The sequence below is a fragment of the Bemisia tabaci genome, chromosome 2, assembly GCF_918797505.1.
Source record: "Bemisia tabaci chromosome 2, PGI_BMITA_v3".
Lineage (NCBI taxonomy): Eukaryota > Metazoa > Arthropoda > Insecta > Hemiptera > Aleyrodidae > Bemisia > Bemisia tabaci.
In genome coordinates this window covers 21757320-21777024 of record NC_092794.1, presented here as the reverse complement: position 1 = coordinate 21777024, position 19705 = coordinate 21757320, and the positions used below count along the sequence as shown (strand labels likewise).

The following is a 19705-nucleotide window of genomic DNA, read 5'->3' as shown; positions in this document are numbered from 1 at the left end:
TAGTTGATTGATAAGTCAGCTGAGGTCTCGGAAAATTATCTAGAAATTTTTTCGGTATAGTTTTTAAAAACTGTGTCCAACTTATAATGTGACAAATTCGAACCCAAGTTGCTAAAACCTGACCCTTGTTTGAATTTTTTCTCAGACCTTCCTTCTTTTTTTTTGTTTTTTAATTAATTGAAGTTCTAGGAAGACTTCCATTATTTTGAGAAATATAGGTAAACGTTTGTACCTAAAAATGTCGGAAGAAAATTCAGTGAGTACTTCAGGATGGCAAAAGCAATTTGATGGCATCCTGAGTATTCCTAAGCCCACGGCTTGCCTTGTCGCCACGGGACGTTTCGTGAGATTTTTTCCCTAGGACAAGTCTCATGAAAAACGTCCCGTGGAGACAAGGCCCACAGATTCTGTTCCATAATTTTTGGGGGGCGACAATGAGAACTCATTAATTTTTTTAACCTTCATTTCAGAAGCAGGGTATGCGACTCACATTTAAAAACGCAAAACTCTTTTTTCTTTGGAAGACAAGTAAAGGTATAATTGTTAATAATTAAAGTGAATATAATGTCTAAGTAACTAAAATGTAAAAAGTTATTTTATGTTTCTAAATTTAAAATATTAAAAAATTATACAAAGGATAAAAACATAATTTTGCTAGATATTAACAAGCAGACAATTTTCGAATATTTATTTGAATGCGTTTTCTTTGTTATAATATGTACATATATGGAGTTAATTTAAATAATACGAAAGGACTCTTAATAATTCGGCTAATTCATTCAGGCGCGTCATTTTATATTTCCCGCGAAATAGCGATTCCTTTGGTGAATGATTTTGGGTCGGACGAAGAAACCGTTGCGATGCATGTAAACATACTGTTCTTCTTCTTCTTCGCGGAAAAGTCCCTAAATTCTCTAGATTCTCTCTTTAGAATTTGTGAATTTCGTTCTGTAAAAAGCGTTTTTTTAAACTAGAAAATTTTGTTTGCTTACCAGGATGTCTCTCTCAAGGTAATTATCTTCTGTATTTTTCCGTGAGCAATGAACGCTCTCCTTTCAATTGCTATCTTTCCTCACCTCTGCATAGCCTCGCTGTGCCTCAACTTTCAGGAAATTTTCTCTGTGGCTTGTATAGAAACAAAGTGCTTTAGCTCTAGCACATAATCATCAGCTATTTCAAAGTATTTAATGCTCCCAGCAAAATTTGCAGTAATCACTGTAGTACTCAAAAAGTTCCGGTTTGCAGTTCGTCTAGGAACGACGTCTTGGAATCGCTCTCTCGCCAAGAGTGTTTGATAAGGGCTACGTTAACATGAAAAAGTTTTAAATTGGCATTGAAACAGTGAGAAACTACGATGAGGGATTGGGGTGAAGTAGTTTTCCTCTAAAAGTGAAAAACTCCGCTAATTTAGCATTGCTGAGCTAGTGATAGGGAGGCTGTTTAAACAGGGAACAGTGTGAAACTTTGGTTTTCTTCTCTCTGTTTTACTGTGGAAAATAGTGTGATTGGATACAGATTAAAAAGGAAAATTTTTGAAGAAGAAACTGGGAGAAGTATCCTGTATGGTCTAAAAACTAGAAGCATCCCGAAAGGTCTAACGAACGGGCTTAACCTAACTTCCAACCAAGCAGACAGAGTATTTTTGTCTTATCAACAGGTTGTTTGGCTTCTAGAGGTTCGTCTAGTATGAAGAACATACTTAAGTTGATGCCAAACATGGCTAATAGATTAAAGTAAGGTGTACGAATTGGGAAAGTGGGCATGGGTAGCCCAAGCCCAGTTAGAGTAACTAATAACAAAATGAAAATGCCGACTCAGGGCATGGAGAAAAACTGCGTTCTGGAAGTGCGCGCAGCGAGATTGGGGTGGCGACTCCAAAGGTAAAGGTACCGTCTAGAAGAAGAAGTGCTTTGAAAATGTAAAGATGTCAGCTTGCGAGGTCAGATTGGACAATATTAATGTTTGGAAGCGAAAAATGTATATTTCTGTTGCCCTCTCAACTAAAATTTTCTGCTAGAAAAAAATAATGAAAATAATGCATGTAATTTTATGTGGGTTTTTTTAGAATGGGTCAGGAATATTTTGAGAAAATTTCAATCAGTAGGTAGAAACTACTGGTCAGTTATCCTTTAAAAAATAAAACATGAACGGATACCTACAATGTTGCAGTCTGAGATTAACTTTTATAAACTTTAGCCATAAATATGTCGCACGAATGTTATTGCTGAATTTTCACAACTTATCTCATAAATCTTTTCTTTTTGCAGCTTATTGCCGGCACCCACCATGCCGGTAAAGGATAGAGAGATAAATAGCACACCAGTCTCATCTGCCCTGGTTATTGCAACACCAACAGCCCCACCATATGGCCAAAGAAGGGGATGGATACCCAGATCTCAGGAGGTACTGCTCGTATTATTCTTTTTATTATCGTTTGATTTCTACGCCCACTGTTGCGTCACCGTTACCATAGAAATGCAGTTTTTTTACCATCTTTTCAGTGTGCATCAGAGTGGTAGCTTGTGTGGTTTTTGATTGTCCTTGCTTCGTACATTTTCTACTTTATCATCCCTTTGAAGTCAAGATATCCTCAGTCTCTTATGTTCAGTATTTGTCATTTCAGTATCTGTCATTAAACTACGTGTGTTCTGTGAGTCAATTGTATTATTTCTTATGGTATTATTGCACTAAAGCTCATATTCTTAGCATGAGATTGGAAGGGGAGATAACCTCATCTTTTTTGGAATAAAACATGGAGAAGCAGCCACCTTAGCGATGATGACATCTTAGAATTGACTTGCGGATGGATTCCTTCTCTCAGCCTAGAAATGATAAAACTTTTATCAGATAAGTTAACTTTTGTCTAAATTCGGTTCGCAAGCAATAGCGCAGCAGCTAGTCGATAGTGATTGAGGTTGGCTGATGTCATTGCCGTGCGTACTTACGTACATTAAACAGTCTACTGCGAATGATAGGGAGAATGAAACAAGTGTGAACTTTCTGAATGCAAGTTCTAGCAAGTCATTATCTGAATTTCTATCAGATGGCTGTGATAGCACTGGACAAAAGATCATGAGTATTGGTCCAACCTTAAGTTACATCAAGTTTTGAGAGTCTACAGTATTCCGCATCAGCCTGTCATCTAGCGTATCTTTGTTTTGTTTATTTTACTTAATATTTCCTCTAACTCTGCCCTTTTTTGATCAAATGACAACTTTGAGACACTGGAAGCCAACAACATGCTCACATGTGGGCTTTATTCAAATTCAGTATCAAGTACTACCATATTTAGCAATCCATCCAGGCTCAAAACATGGTGCATGTACCCTCTATCAACGGCAACTTACCATGATAATGCATTTTCTAAAACTTTGAGGTCAGAAATTTGCAATTTAAATGTATGCAATTTTGTTCATTTTACACTGTAATAGTAGGGGTTGTCTTCTGGTTTTTTGGGCCAGTCCTTCTGCGGTGAATGTAAAGAGCCAAAGGTCTTCCTACTTTTAAAAAAGGCTTGGTCTTTAAAAATCCTTTCGCGGAAAGATTATAGAAAAAATTATAGCTTTGAACTGCAAGTTTCTATGTTTAATGCCTTGTTTTAAGATATTTGCTTTCGTTACAGGATTTTGGTGATGGAGGTGCCTTTCCAGAAATTCCAATCGCTCAATATCCACTGAACATGGGCAAAGAGAGCAAAGAAAGCTCATCAAACGCCTTAGCAATTCAGCTTGACGCGGAAGGCAAAGTAAAATATGACGTCATAGCACGCCAAGGACATGGGAAGGATAAAGTGAGTGTTTTCAACTCCTACTCTGCCCTTTTTTTTTTTTTCAAGAAATTAATGGTACAGATGACTGTAGTGTTTTTTCTCTGATGGCTATAGGTAAATGCTGAGTGGGACTAGCTCTTGGGGGCTAATGAAATGATTTTAAAAAAAGTGGAATAAAATTGCCTGCCTTTTTTTGTCATAGCTTGTAAGGATTTGTAAACTAAATAAGAGGCTTGCAAACGCAGTAAGCTTTGCCTCACAATCACCTGGAGACCATCATCCTAATCCATTTGTAAACAATGGAGTTATCAGCTGTTGATATCTATTAACTTTCAGCCATTTTCAGGACCTCCAACTGGAAAGTTGTTTGACATTTTTGAATTCTGGTGTCATATTGGGTCCTCCAGCACCGAAAAACCCCTAGAAATTAAGTTTCATTCTAGTTCATTGGTAACATCGGAGAGATACCCTCTCTTCACTTACTTTGATCAAGATAAGCATGTTCGTCCCTCAACATCAGCAATGCCTCGTTATGCTCTGCAGTAAATCAGCAAAATCCTCATGAATCTCAGATGCTCTGTTGATTGCTTTTTCTTCTGGAGAAGGCCACAAAATCATAATAAATCAATCAAAATGGTGGCAAAGAAATTGCAATATCTAATTAAAAAATATTGCTGTAAAAGAATAATGTGTACTTATATTACAACAACTGTTGAAAATATTTCATAATATGATGTATAGTTTACCAGAAACATTTTAACAATTTTAAAAGTCTGTTGGTGGGCAATAATTTATTTAGTAATCACTGCTTGTTGTCCTGAGGAAACCTTTTCTCTAGAGCCTCAAGTTCCAGTCTTAACTGTCAATAACATTTTTTGGATTACTTACACCATAGCCATTGTAATCAGTAGTTTCCACTAACCTTTAAGCTGCAAATGTTCATCTTAATCATCAGAAGTAAATTAAAATAAAATGGCTCTTATTTTCACTTCAACAGACTGTGTCAGCCTCGTACATGAAGGTAAAGGGAATCACCCGGTAGGCAGGGTAAATTAAGTGAATGGACAGGAACAATTTGGCTAACAACCCTGTGTATAGCAATTTATGTTGTTTTACAGATTGTGTATTCAAAACTGCAAGACTTGCTCCCATCCGAGGTACTCTCAGAGGATGACCCCAGTTTGCAGAGACCAGATGCTGAGGAAATAGCTGAAACAACAGAGAAAACAAGACTGGCCTTGGAAAAATTATCGAGCACTAAGATTGCTGCAGCTATGCCTGTTCGATGTGCTGATAAAGCGGTGAGTCAGGCATCTATTTATGAATCAATAGTAAGACTGATAAAAACCGAATTGTAATTTTTTTTAGCTAGCATGGAATTGCAGTTAATCAGGGTGTAATTTTTCCAGACTACCGCGGGTGTACGCACTCTGAAGCACCTCTTTAAAATTCAGTATGATTTTCTATAAATCTGCCTAATTATTTTTCCCTTTGGTGTAGAGCCAATCAGTAATTCTCTAAAAATATAGTCAGCAGTGAATGCTTTTGGTATTTGGCTCGGCTGTCTCATGGAAAAAAGTCGAATTAGTTTTAGTGAAAGTTGTCACTGATAAACTTGCTCATCAGTGTGAAGATTGCATTAAAAAATGGGCTGATCATTGCATTTCTTATTTTTACTGATGTAAATATACCACTCTGTTATATCTTTATCAATGGTAGAAATAGAGATAATTAATTTTTTATTCAAATATTTCTCCTGCCGTAGAATATAAGATTAGAAAAGTGCTGTGGGGTAATAACATAACAGCAGAAAGTTACCATTCGATCGCCCGCAGGTTAGATCAGTTTAATCTTGTCTTCTTTATAAGTACTCTTGGCACCTTTAGTTGTGCATTCAAAATAAACATTTTTATTGGACCTTATTTGCTGCATCCATCATTGCAGAGGAGGCACACTTTCTCAATGCTTGCAAGCAACCGTTCAGATTTCAAAATCAAAATGAATACCCATTCGCAACAATCAAGTTTAATCATAAAATGAAATAATTTGTCTAGGGACATTTTCACTTGAACATGTTGACATTCCCACTTGTCCTCCATCACATTTGTCTTTCTGTTTCAATACCCAGGCTCCTGCTCAATTTATTCGTTACACACCATCACAGCAAGGCGCAGCTTTCAACTCAGGTGCTAAACAAAGAGTCATCAGAATGGTAGAAGCTCAAAAGGATCCAATCGAGCCTCCTAAATTTAAGTAAGTCTTATGTTCCTTATAAATTTGAAAAATAGGCATTTATAAAAATTTGATCATACAGACTGGAGTTATCAAGATGTGTTTCAAATATTTTTTCAACAAAATTTTGTTGGATGTTCTTAGATGAAAGAAATAAAAAGACATGTCATGTGCAAAGCTCCAATTAATGGAAATTTGAGGATGATATTTTGACTTTTGTAATATTTGTTCAAAGGTACAGAATTGATAGAACTGAGATACAGAAAGCCCTGGCATGCACTACCGAAACGGGTTTTATCAGTCATCATATTTTTGAAAGGGTGCTATCTCTCTTAACATCGAGAGGAGAAACCTGGAGTTTTGAGAGATCTCGTTTTTTTTGCGAGTCTGAAAGCAGCAATTATAAAAGCCCCATTTTGTGCAAAATTACTCAAAATTTTAGAACCAGCCTGCCTCATCAAAAGTTAACTAACAGTCTGCTCCCACTTCTGTACGAAGTCCGCTCACTTATTTTTTTTTCCTCAGTGTATTACAACGCAGTTGATTTCTATTATTTTTGTTTCAGAATTAACAAAAAAATTCCGAGAGGTCCACCTTCACCCCCCGCACCCGTCATGCACTCTCCTACAAGAAAGGTATTTTTTGTTATTTACTGTAATAATTCCTAGATATAGGCTGCCAAAGAGCAAATGGACGTTGAAAGTCTTTTCCTTTCTTTTTTGGTTTCTTTTAAATTCTTAGATATAAGCTATCTCGTCTATTTTATATTATTCAGCTTGACAGTGAGTTAATTTATGATGTTTTGCTTGCTGCAATTTCCAGCATACCTCGAATAAGGGGCACAAAAAATGCCTGATCTCTCAATCATTGTAGCAAATGTTAAACCAATCTTTGGCTGTGAGAAAATTTCCATAAGTCATGAGGGTTTCTCTCTTTTTTTGCTTATTATTTTGAAGAAGTGGGACATACGTCACATTTCCCTGTAAAATTGTGCATTTCTTTGTGATGCTATTCAGAAATTTGACTTAGATGTGAAAATCACGGATTGCGAGAAATGGTCATTGTGGAAATTTCTTGTACCCTGTTTTTACAGATGTTCAGAGTTATATTTGCATCAGCTCAAAGGTTTAATAGTTAGTTTTAAAGATTTAAAATCGTCTGAGCTATTTTCTTGTCCGACTCATAAGACCAATATCCTCAATCAATCCTGTTAATAATTTTGTCTTAATATATGTGGTAACATTGTTGATGGTGACAACATGGTGGAGGTACAATATTTGTTTTGTTTTAATTTTAATTCGTTCCAATCACCTGCTGATCACTTGAAAAGCAAGATAGTCATCATATAGGACTAGAATTGATAACTAATGCATTATGTGAGCAAGATGATAAGTCTGAGAGTGTCTCATTGAGAATACCCTCTCAGGTCGTCTGTTTGGGTTCCGGTTCCAATAAAATATTACAGTTCCAAGGGTGCCAGATTCCTGTTCCGGTTTCGGTTCCCACCCCTGATGTTCAGTAGCTTTCGTTTGTTTAAAAATTGAGCACTAGTTTTCCAAATATTTTAGAGGTCTCCCCAGTCTGCTCCCTCATCTTTTGCTTGTCTCCACATTTGATGTTTTATTATGTACATTTATTTGTATTTTTTCCCAAGTATTTTTCTAATTTATGTCTTGGTTTCCTGATTAGGTGACAGTGAAAGAACAAAAAGAGTGGAAAATTCCTCCATGTATCTCCAACTGGAAAAACGCAAAGGTAAGGAAGTTGCCATGTCTTTTTTAGTCGTGCGGCGAAGCCGTATAGACTCTAGGTTTCGCCGGAGGCTAAAAAGTGTCCACACTTTTAGGCTAAGTCCAAGAGGAGAATTTTCGAGGAACCAAGTAACATATGAGGTATTGATATCGGTGCATTTTGGCCCAATGGAGATGTTACATGTGCGAGGAATTTGCAATTTGACTGTTGATTCTTGTATAAAAGTTCGCGAGGAACACAATGGTGCCACTGGTTTTCTCTGAAATCATCTTCCATGCTCAAAAAAACCTCTCAAGTTGAGGCCAAAATGAAGGGGATATCCCACCCTACCCTGAGAGTCCACGTCTACATGAAGACAAACTCTCCATGCAAAGATAGGGAGCAAATACATTAGCAGGGTTGCCGTGTATTCAGTTTTGGAGTCCCCAGATAAATTGGTAGCCCTGTCAATGTATTAGCTCCCTATCTTTGCATGGAGAATAGGTCTTGATCTAGGCTTTGACTCTCAGGGTAGGGTGGTATATTCCCTCCATTTTGGCCTTAACTTGAGTGCTTTTTTTGAGCTTGGGAGATGATTTCAGAGAAAACCAGTGGCACCATCATGTTTCTCGTGACTTTTTACACAAGATTCAACAGTCAAATCGCAAATTCCTCACACATGCAACATCTCCATTATGCCAAATGGAATTTCTGATCATTTAGCCATGGTTTGGTAGCGTTTAGCAATCAACTGTGACCATAATGTAAAGAACCCACACAGGTGCCTTTCGGCGGAATGTCGCCCTATGGCATTCTTTATCATCAAGTCACTGTTGAACATTTACTGTTAAGTAGCGTTTAGCAACCAAGTATAGCCAAAATTTCCAGAACTCATACCTCAGATGTTAAAAGAGTGTTAACATGTGTCGCCAAATGGAATTTCTGATCATTTAGCCATGGTTTGGTAGCGGTTAGCAATCAACTGTGACCATAATGTAAAGAACCCACACAGGTGCCTTTCGGCGGAATGTCGCCCTATGGCATTCTTTATCATCAAGTCACTGTTGAACATTTACTGTTAAGTAGCGTTTAGCAACCAAGTATAGCCAAAATTTCCAGAACTCATACCTCAGATGTTAAAAGAGTGTTAACATGTGTCGCCAAATGGAATTTCTGATCATTTAGCCATGGTTTGGTAGCGGTTAGCAATCAACTGTGACCATAATGTAAAGAACCCACACAGGTGCCTTTCGGCGGAATGTCGCCCTATGGCATTCTTTATCATCGAGTCACAGTTTAATAGCGTAAATAAGCAACCAATGGTGGCCAAAATGTCAAGACTCCAAACTGGTGCTTTTTGGCTGAATTTCGCCCAATAGGATCTTTGATAATTTATCAGTAATGGTTGATGTTTATGTTGATTAATTATTACATACTGTCTGAAAGTGAATCCTGTGGGAGAATATTATAGGGTTGGTTCAAACAAGTTTTAGAATTTTTTCCTTAGCGCTAATGGACCCTAAGGGACAACTTCAATTCATCGAACTAAAAGTTTTCAATGTTCATAACCATTTTTTAACTGTCGGAACTCACTAGACCACATTATATTCATGATGAATTTAAAGAATATCGCTGTCAAAAGTTGAGTTCTCCTACCTTAAAGACCATACGGAAAGTGCTAAATCTACGGAAAACTCAACTTTTCACAGCGATATTCTTCAAATTTATCATGAATATAATGTGGTCTAGTGAGTTCTGACATTTAAAAATGGGTATGAACATTTAAGGCTTTATTTTCCTTGAATTTAAGTGGTTTTTCAGGGTCTACGGTAAGAAAAAAAGTCTAAAACACGTTAAAAGTTACTTGAACCTACCCTATAATGTTGAGCTATGACTTCAACTTTCATGAACCCTTACTTGTGCCTTTCAGCTTGATTTCGCTAAATGTAATTATTTATGATTGAAGTCGTGGTTGAGTTTACTATGCTGATAAAATATCATTGGAAAATTAGGTTTCACCATCATAGTCTTCTACGAGGGCCGTCCCAAAAGAAACCGGACTTTTGTCATAGAAGGCGAACAGAGCGTCGTAATGAAGTTTTCTTGGGCTTGTTTGAAAGCTGATAAGCTACTGAAGATGCTTGTTTTTACAGAATGCAAACATTGGTCTTGGTAAGGAAACTACACGCTTTGGAATAAAGGAAAGTCAAACTCGAGTTTGGATTTTTGTCTTTATTTCAAGAAAAATTTAGATACAACTTAAAAAAAAAACCAGGTTTTAAGTTAAAAACTTCGTTGCTCTCTTATTCAAATGCTTAAAAATAAGGAAATCAACATTTTAAGCAGCTTACCAAGTCATCACCTATCCCCTTCAAAATATTCGCCAGCTTTGTCGATGCATTTTTGCCACCATTTCTTCAATCGGGAGAAACACTGTTGAAAATCCGCAGGTTTGAATGATCGCAATTCCTTCAAGGTGAAACTGTCAACCGAGAATATTACAATGGTGTTCTGAGACGATTACGCGAAAATGTCCGCAGAAAAAGGCCCGAGCTTTGGAGAGAGAATTCCTGGTTTCTGCATCATGATAATGCACCTGCCCAAGCATCCCTCCAAATTCGCGAATTTTGTGCAAAGAATGCCATGAGTGTCCTCCCTCATCCCCTCTATTCACCTGACCTGGCTCCGTGTGATTTTTTCTTCACGACTTAAATCTACCTTGAAAGGTCGACGTTTTCAAACCATTCCGGAAATTCTAGAGAACACCTTGGAGGAATTGCGATCATTCAAACCTGAGGATTTCCAACAGTGTTTCTCCCAATTGAAGAAACGGTGGCAAAAATGCATCGACAAAGCTGGCGAGTATTTTGAAGGGGATAGGTGATGACTCGGTAAGCTGCTTAAAATGTTGATTTCCTTATTTTTAAGCATTTGAATAAGATTGCAACGAAGTTTTTAACTTAAAACCTGGGTTTTTTTTAAAGTTGTATCTAAATTTTTCTTGAAATAAAGACAAAAATCGCAACTCGAGTTTGACTTTCCTTTATTCCAAAGCATGTAGTTTCCTTACCAAGACCAATGTTTGCATTCTGTAAAAACAAGCATCTTCAGTAGCTTATCAGCTTTCAAACAAGCCCAAGAAAACTTCATTACGACGCTCTGTTCGCCTTCTATGACAAAAGTCCGGTTTCTTTTGGGACAGCCCTCGTAAAAATAACCATCAGCATTACTGCACCAACCAAAATCTAGCCAAAAAAAAAAAATAATAATTCGGCTGAAAAAGTGGGAGAAGTTGGGATGTGCAGTCTCAAAATAAAAATACCTAGCTGTGATTGGACATAGCTTTGCTTTCATTGAGACTTTCAAATTTTATGAATAAAAAACAGTACGCGTTTAGCAAAAACAGTTAGTTTTGTCCTTACCTGTAGACCATACAAAAAGAGCTAAATTGAAGGAGAACTTAGCTTTTGACAGCGATGCTCTTCAAATTTTTCATATACCTGTACAATGTGTTCTAGTGAGTTTGGATGGTAAAAAATGGTCAGGAACATTTAAAGCTTTATTTTCCATGAATGTAAGTTGTCGTTCAGGATAGATTCTGACGACTAGATCCTTACTAGAGTAAGGAAAGAAAGTCTAAAATTGTTAAAAGTCACAGAAAAACGCGAAAAAAGAAAAAAGTCGGAAAAGGAAGTCAAATTTACATAACAATTAAATTAACATAAAAATTTCGTTAAAAGTATTGGAAATTACAAACAAATGTATTTACGTAAAAACTGTATTAAAAAGAAAGTTAATTTTAATTAAGAAAAATAATCTTGGTAAATCAATTTCTAACGTAAATTTGACTCAAAATTCATTTAAAAAACAGGGCCGGATTTACCTACTTGCCGCCCATGGGCCGGATTTACCTACTTGCTGCCTATGGGCCACCTGTATTTTGCCGCCCCCTTCTCATTCGTTTCGAAACATCAATAAAAAACAACTTAATCGGCCCGAAACAGTAACAGAGAAACAACTTAAAACGGGACTAAGGACGCAAATAATAAAAAGAAACACATAAAATATAATAAGAAACCCGGGACGTTTCGCAGGGATCACACCCGCATTTTCAACCGGCAAAACAAGAAAAATTAAAAGAAAGGACACTATGCCCCTCACTACTAGCAAAAGTTCGCACGGAACTTTGCGTGAAAGTTAAGTTCCGTAAACCTATCTACATATGTGTGAACAAGGCCTTCCATTTGTAAGAAATGAAGGTAAAAATTATGCAAGAACAAACATAAATGTGGTTTAATAATTTTAACTTCCGCCGCCGCGCCGCGCTGACCGCACTGTGTTTGGCGCAATGCGTGAAGTATTCCTACAGTCTTGTAGGCGTTATGCGTTTCACGCCGACCGCCGCACAGTGGATTGAGTCAATTAGAGGGGTCGGACATGAAATTTTTGACAAGAACTGCAAATGTTGATGTTTATTTCGTCACATTTTAAAGTTCAAGGGGTGATACTGGAAGAAAATATCACGAGAAAACCAGTGGAACAGCTTGCAGAACATTAGATTCTTGTATAAACGGAGTTATGAGCGTTTCAAGTTCCCAAATTTTTTCCGACCTCTCTCATTGACTCGATTCACCGTGCGCCGCGCTGAGGGCTTCTCCTTTCTATCTCAAGTCCTCATCATCACTGCTGCACCGCTCCATGCCAAATTGCGTGCCTGTTTAGTTTCTCTCTTAACTCGACTAATTAAAGGTGCTGTCTCTTGTGTCACCGAAAGACGCTTTCTCGTTTGTAATTTTTTTTTTCTGAATCCGATTTTTTTTAAACCTACATTTTAAAAAAATGCAAAATTTGCCGCCCCCTGCGTTAAGAAATGAGAGAGAGATGCTGTACTCGATTATCTAATGCATCTGACGAGTTTTTCAATTCAAAAAGGAACGTATTACACTCCACAAATAAATCACGTTTGAAGCGCAAACCGGAAAAAACACGATTTGTCAAAAGTATTCATTAAGTATTGCACTTTCCACAGAAGCATATTGCACAAAAATGTCACTGTAACGACTTCCGGATATGGTTGCGACCAACTTAAGGCTCAAAATTTTGATTTGTTCGCTCCCTAAAAAAAATGGTCCATCTCTGTAACTATGCTCACCAAAACTGACACAGATCCCAGGGTCAGGCTGTCGTGGTCCCGGAGACATTTTTCAGGGTTGAAATCCTTCCTCTTATTTAATTGTTTTTTAAATAAACTTAGGCTAGGACACTATCCCTAAATAACAAACAGACCAATTTGGCTCCAATGCCTCGAGCTCTGCACGTGTAAACTTGAGTTTTTTGTTTTTATTACTCTCGCTTTTTATTACTTTCGTCGGTCTGCTCAGGGCCGAAGGGGGCCCTCCCTCCCCCCTTCCTCCTCTTACAGTCACGCTCCGGCGTGGCTGCAGCCGTTGCGCCGCGTCATTTTTGTGGGAACATTGATCAGCGTTTCGAGCCTTAAGGCTCAGTTCGGGTGCGATATTCTATCGTCTACGCGCCCAACCCCCCCCCCCCCCTCCCCGTCCCCTCCCAAAGACGCTCCGCGCCACCAGACTATCGATATTTTAGACCAAAATATTGTATCGATATTTCAACGTTGATATATCGTCCGTATCCATACATTTATCTCCAGAAATATCGAATCGATTTTTCTTTCTTTCTTCTGCTGAGTTGTGTATTTTACACCTCGGAAAATCGGAAATTATGGTCAATTTTTCATAGTTCGAATTTCGGATTTCGCTGGCCAGGTTGTACAGACCTACGTCACAGGGTAAACAAACCTCAAGATGCAAATACCTCCTTTTTTTCTCTATGTAGGTATAGGACTTTTCGCGTGGCTGCTCGACGGTTTGTTAATCTGTGGAGGTTAAGCTACATTCACGCGTCGCAAGCAACCTGGCGCGTCTGCTTCTTGCTACTGCGAGCGCGCCTTCATTTCCTCCTGCACGCAACAAGGACAACTGCGATGATAAAGAATTCCATTTGGCGAAATCGAGCCGAGAGCAGGCACCACGAGTATATACATATGGGTTATTTTAGTGATGGGTGGGATTTTATTTAAAATTCCTATGAATCCTAGGTATAGTATTTACTTTAGTAAACAATTATCATTTATTCCATCACTTCTTCGGATTATTTATTTTTAATCAATCTATATTCATGTGAAGTGTAGCTCATCTGCATTTTTCTTTCCCTGGAACCTAAATGTATATTATGAGTTTGAATCCATCAGAAACTAAGTCAGTCCAAATCAAATTTAACTACATGCGAAGTGAAAACGATTTGTATTTCGCAAATCAAAGTGATAGTTAAAGCCACCAAACTGTGTCAGAAATGTTCCCAAATTACTACGTAAGGCTTTTATCAGCTCATCATCTGATCAATAATTTTAATTGTGGCATTTCATTCGGCATGTCGCCGCACGACTTCTATGATACTCAAAGTCTCACATATATAATTTGAAAGGGGGGGTCTGGGGGGGCGGCGCCCCCTCAGCAGGTAGCTTTTGCTACTTGTTTCATTTCTCTTTTCATCGCTGAGATTAAATTTTTTATTTACTATGAATTAATTACAGACCCCTAATAAATAGATGATCCAATAATTACCAATTACCTATTAAAAACATCATTTCAAAGGAATTTGAAATATCTTTGTATGAAGTTGATGCTGGGCCATCATGACCCAAGTTGTACATGAGCTATCAGTTATTGTTCAAATATTGATCTTTAGTCAAAATGTTGGGTGAAAAATTATTCAAGGGCTTTAGGTGTCATTTGCCAACGCAAATTTTTGCAATGCTATTCATTATCTAAAGGTAATTTATTGACCTTGGTAGCTTTTTCTATTCATTCAAGAGAAAACTGTGGCAATAATGTTAACTTAAGATTGCACATAGTTCTTTCCCCTCTTTTCTTACAATCTCTATATAATTTTTCCAAATTTTACGAAGTGATGACTTTTATTCTTGTCGTTTTGTGTCAAAAAGTGGGTTTTTTTTTTTTTTTTTTTTTTTTTTTTTTGCAAATTAAATTCGATTTTTACTTGAAAATTGTCTTTTTCACATTATCATTGGTCCACTACCAGCAGACATAAATCCTGTCAAAACTTTGATTATTTTGTTCATGATTTCAGGGTTACACGATACCATTAGACAAAAGATTGGCAGCAGATGGGCGAGGACTACAGCAAGTTCACATAAACGAAAATTTTGCCAAACTTGCCGAAGCCCTGTGTATAGCTGACAGAAAAGTAAGTACTAATCATTTCTTGCAGATACGCAATACTCATTGCCAACTAATTTTTAACTCAATTCCTTTCGCACTTAATTGGATCTGCTAACTTTTTTTCACTCTATGTGACAGGATGAGATTCTAATCACCTGTTTACAAAGGGCGTGTTTACGTTTACATTTTCCTTGCATTGATGAAGATCCACCTTAATTGACTGTGTGCTCCCCTTGATCCGCGGGCGGAAGCGTTGGCCATGTTAAGTATTGCGCAACATCTTAGTGCGCAAAGGTTGAATTGAACAACCCCTCCAATGAAATGTTCACCTGTACCATAGTATCGTTTTTGAAGCAGAGAGCTCAAAGAAAGAAAATTTCTCATGCAGATGGTGAAGTTAGAAGTGCATATCTCAGATTTGCCAATGTGCCCATTGTGATTTTTGAGCCTGTTTCTGTAAGAAACGACTTATATTTTTGCTCTAGCAAAAGTTTGCAGCAGGCCCTTCACCTAACATGAGTCTTTCTGCAATGGAGTGTTGGTCATTTTTTCTAAAGTCTCTCCTGGTTTCTCCAACCACTACCATTTTTCAAAAGGTATTCTGTGGCATGATATCCTTCAAATGGTTGAAATTGGAAACTACCAATAATATCTTTCGCTAATTCAGTTCAATCTCTTTTTATTCAGGCAAGAGAAGCTGTCGAAGCTCGTGCTCAGTTAGAGAAGAAATTGGCACAGAAAGAGAAAGAGAAGAAAGAAGAACACTTGCGATTACTTGCTCAGAAAGCCCGTGATGAGCGTGCCGGAATCAAAAGTCAAGCAGCAGCAGGTGAGAATCTTTTGCATCATTTATTTATTTTTATCAGTAATTTTCAAATGCAAAAGCACTTGAAAGTAATAGGGCATACTATTTATTTTAAGTACCTATTTAGTGATAAAACTCGATTTTAATGACATTAGGCGGCTTTTGTTTAAAATCCATTTTTTTGTAAATCTTACGTTGTGTGTAATAATTATTTTTCAATTTATTTTTAGATAAAGATGAGGAGGCGAGAGAAAGAGATGCTCTTAGGTACGAAAGACACAAGGACCGAGCTAGAGAACGTAATCTTGCACGTGCAGCTCCGGACAAGAGGTTTGCTCTGATTTTTTCTTTCTCTTTCACTCCTATTTCTGTATTTTTTAACCCCTAAGCGGCTCAAACCAATTTCTCAATTTTTAAAATGTCTCGTCAAGATAATTCTTAAGCAATCTGCATTTTGTCAATGCATGTTATGGACCAGAAATACAATCAGGAAAGTTTTTAGAAACCAGTGAAACATTCTCTGAAAATATTTTTTGGCCTGTTACACTCGTGAGTACCCTTTCTGCCGTAGCTACATGCAAATGCTCAGTCAAATCTAAACGGAAAATAAGCAACGATGGAGCTTCTACAAATCCATGGTGTCTAGAATGGGAAAACCGGGATTCATCAGGGAATGAAAATTTACAGGGAAAATCAGGGAAAAATCAGGGAATCTGTTCCAAAAACCGGGAATCTCTACTTCTAACGCTTAGGGATCATTTCGTTTTTAAATTTTGCGGTCTAATCTGATTGAGCGCTATTTTTGATTTCTTGAATGACACATTTGAAACTTCAAATCATTAAAAGAATGGAGAAACTTTCATTCACCTGATATTATAAACATCCGGAACGCTATCGGAATTAAAATTGTTATTCACAAATGGAACTCTGGAGAGTTATATTCTTTTCCCCCAGAAAATCTCGGGGAAGTAGGAGAAAAGTACGGTTTCTTATCAGGGAATGAGCTCCTGTAAATCAGAGAAAATCAGGGAAAAATCAGGGAATAAGCCTGGTCAAAAATTCTAGACACCATGTACAAATCTCAATTACGAAATGATTTATCGCAGAAATTTTTAACATGTATTTTTGCTTGTAACTTGCAGTTCTTTATCTAGTTCTGTCAGGTAATTTAGTTCTCCTCTTTTCACAGGAACAAGGCGCAACGTGAACGCGAGCGTGACATTAGTGAACAGATTGCTCTCGGGCTTCCAGCCAAGTCAGTTGGTGGCGATGATGTTCAGTTTGATCACAGACTGTTCAACTCAACCAAGGGAATGGACTCTGGCTACGGGGACGATGAAGCATATAACGTTTATGACAAACCGTGGCGTGACGGTAATTCGCTCAGTCAACATCTGTATCGTCCATCTCGTAATATAGACAAAGACGTTTATGGAGATGACCTGGACAAACTTATCAAAACCAACAGGTGTGTATTGATAATTGTCTTAAATTTATAGCTGTTATATTACGAGTTATTCTTTTCCAACCTTGTAGACTCCATTTATTATCAGTTGGTGTGATGGAAAATGCGCAATAAAAATCCTGAGTGTTACTTCAGGAGTAGACAAGTAAAATAAAGTCATGATTTCATCAATCAACTCAGGGTCAACGTCGTAATTTGTGTAGTGTCAATTAATTGTAATTCATTTCCAAGAAGTCCATTCTACTGGACCATTACTAAGTACCACTCTTCTACGAAGTACCATTCTAACGATAGGTGTAAAAGTTGTCTTGCCCTTTTTTTCAATATTTAGCTCAGAATTCAAAATGGTAACCTTTTTTTCACACTGTGACACATTTTAAAATCAAAATTCACCTCAATGCAGCACTGTTATCAGGACTAAACTTGATTTTCTGAAAAAGTGGTGCATGAAGTGACAAAACTTGGGCCCCTCCAAAATTTAGTTACAAAAAGAATTATGAAAGTCTCTTCATTCAGCGCTATAAGATTTTTTATTCCGCTGCTGATGGTTTAGTCTCTTCCAGAAAATTCATATTCAGCTGCATTACTACGTAGTTATCACTTTTCTGATCATTATATCCAAAGAAGAAATTCAAAAATTTCCTGCATATTTTTCTGTCAGGTTTAGTATGACCTCTGTTTTTGCCATTGTTCTCAAGTTGTCTAGAAAATGTAATGCTCCCTAGACGCAGCAAATTACCCGTGTTTATGGATCTCTGTGTTCTCCCGTTTACGGCGAGTTTCCATTACTATTTCATTGACTCTGTATTTCCTTCTGAACAAGATTTTCTCTTTTTTGTAGATTTGTTCCGGACAAAGAATTCAGTGGAACTGACAGAGGTGCTGGAGCCAGCCGCAGTGGCCCTGTTCAGTTTGAGAAACATGAGGAGGAAGAAGATCCCTTCAACCTCGGTCAGTTCTTGACGCAAGCCAAACGTGCCTCCAAAAGACCACAGCATGACAGTCGTAGGGACGAAAAAACAGAGAAGAGGAAACGGAGGGATTAAGAAATCCTCTCCTGAAATTATGGAACCTTTCACCCTTGCGGTGATTCAAACTTGTTACTTTTACTAACCTGTAAGCTCGTTTTGGACCTTCAGCACTGTTTGATAGTTGTAAAGTTTATTGAGGTGGAAAGCAACAAAGTGGAAAATTCCTCAGTGGTAGATCCATTTTATATTTACTGTCGTCCACCCTTGTTCTTCCTATACCAATCGTCAAAAGCGACAAATAGGCAATTAATAACCTTAAGAGACATATTTCTGAAATGTTTTTCATCTGAAGAACCGAAGTGTTTTTGTAAAACGCAGTGATACAAAATCTCCAGGAATTTTTACTTTTATTCTTATGTATTGAAACATTAACCTAGGGACTTATTCTAAGGATGCAGAAGTGTGCAATCCATTCGAAAAAAATTAAAGATTTTTAGGTAAAGCTGTGATTATAATGTGCTTAATCGCAGGAATTGAAAGAGTCCTGTTTTTTTATGAGGAAAACTGGGCACACAAAATCTTAATTGACATTCCATAGTATCTCAGCTCAGAAACCCGAATCAGAGAAACTTGATTTTTTTTGTTTCCTTTCTTTCATTTTATTTTAAAGCACATGGTAATAATTGCAAAAGAGGTTTCAAGAACAACCCTTTTTTTGTAGGCAATCATCACTGCTTTATAAATTGTCATATGTAAATGAAGACTTCTCACCTCAGGGGTACATTCTCAAGTATGTATTTACAGGTCTTTTTGAATGTACCTTAAGCATTTAGTGAATGGAGTATGAAAATTCATCTCCTGTCAAGATGAAATGTGTTTTTCATCACTATTGGATATCAAATCCCTTTTCATTGTTGACTAACATTCGAATGTATCAATATTCTTTCAAATATATTAGGGCTGGGCGAATATGGGCTTTTGGCCTTAGAGTTCAAGTTCAAATCGAATATAAGAAAAATATTTGAGATTTTCGAATATTCGCCCAGCCCTAAAACATATCGAACACAGAGTTAAACTGCATCATCTGTACGTATTTAATGAGAACAATGGATTAAGAATCAGATTATTGCGCTATTGATATCTGACTTTAGAATCTGTAAAAGTCTTGTGTAAAGTTTGTATTTTTATTTCAGATTATTTGTCCTCTGTTATGTAAATTTGTTTAAAATTAATTTTTTGCGCAAGTATAGATCTCTAGTACTTGATTTTGTTGCTTTAATAATTTTTCCCATATTCTATGTGCTGATTAAACAGACAGGTGCTCAAGCTGCTCTGCTAAGGAGCCCCAGTGTTTATGAAGGATAGGTTTTCAGAGAAAATTGACCTTAATGTTGGCTCAATTACATGACATTAGCGGATCTGCCCCATGTCTACTCCTATCTCACACACGTATAATTCAATTTTCGTTCACAT

The 19705-nt window shown here is 37.3% G+C and overlaps 1 protein-coding gene across 1 annotated transcript; it reads left to right on the top strand.

Moving 5' to 3' along the window:
• The first annotated feature begins 850 nt into the window (after positions 1-850).
• Bx42 (Puff-specific protein Bx42) lies at positions 851-19497 on the top strand. The gene is made up of 12 exons (XM_019060961.2): positions 851-1010; positions 2268-2403; positions 3623-3790; positions 4888-5070; positions 5898-6022; positions 6567-6636; positions 7691-7756; positions 14900-15016; positions 15679-15820; positions 16027-16126; positions 16986-17264; positions 18103-19497. Exons 1-12 carry the CDS (start codon positions 997-999, stop codon positions 18305-18307), a joined length of 1605 nt encoding a protein of 534 aa, XP_018916506.1. The 5' UTR covers positions 851-996; the 3' UTR covers positions 18308-19497.
• Positions 19498-19705: the final 208 nt, after the last annotated feature.

Excerpts from the sequence above, each read along its gene's own strand:
- Bx42 (XM_019060961.2), top strand. Across the intron at positions 3,791-4,887 it reads AAGGACATGGGAAGGATAAA|ATTGTGTATTCAAAACTGCA; the intron begins GTGAGTGTTTTC and ends GTTGTTTTACAG. Across the intron at positions 7,757-14,899 it reads CCAACTGGAAAAACGCAAAG|GGTTACACGATACCATTAGA; the intron begins GTAAGGAAGTTG and ends TCATGATTTCAG.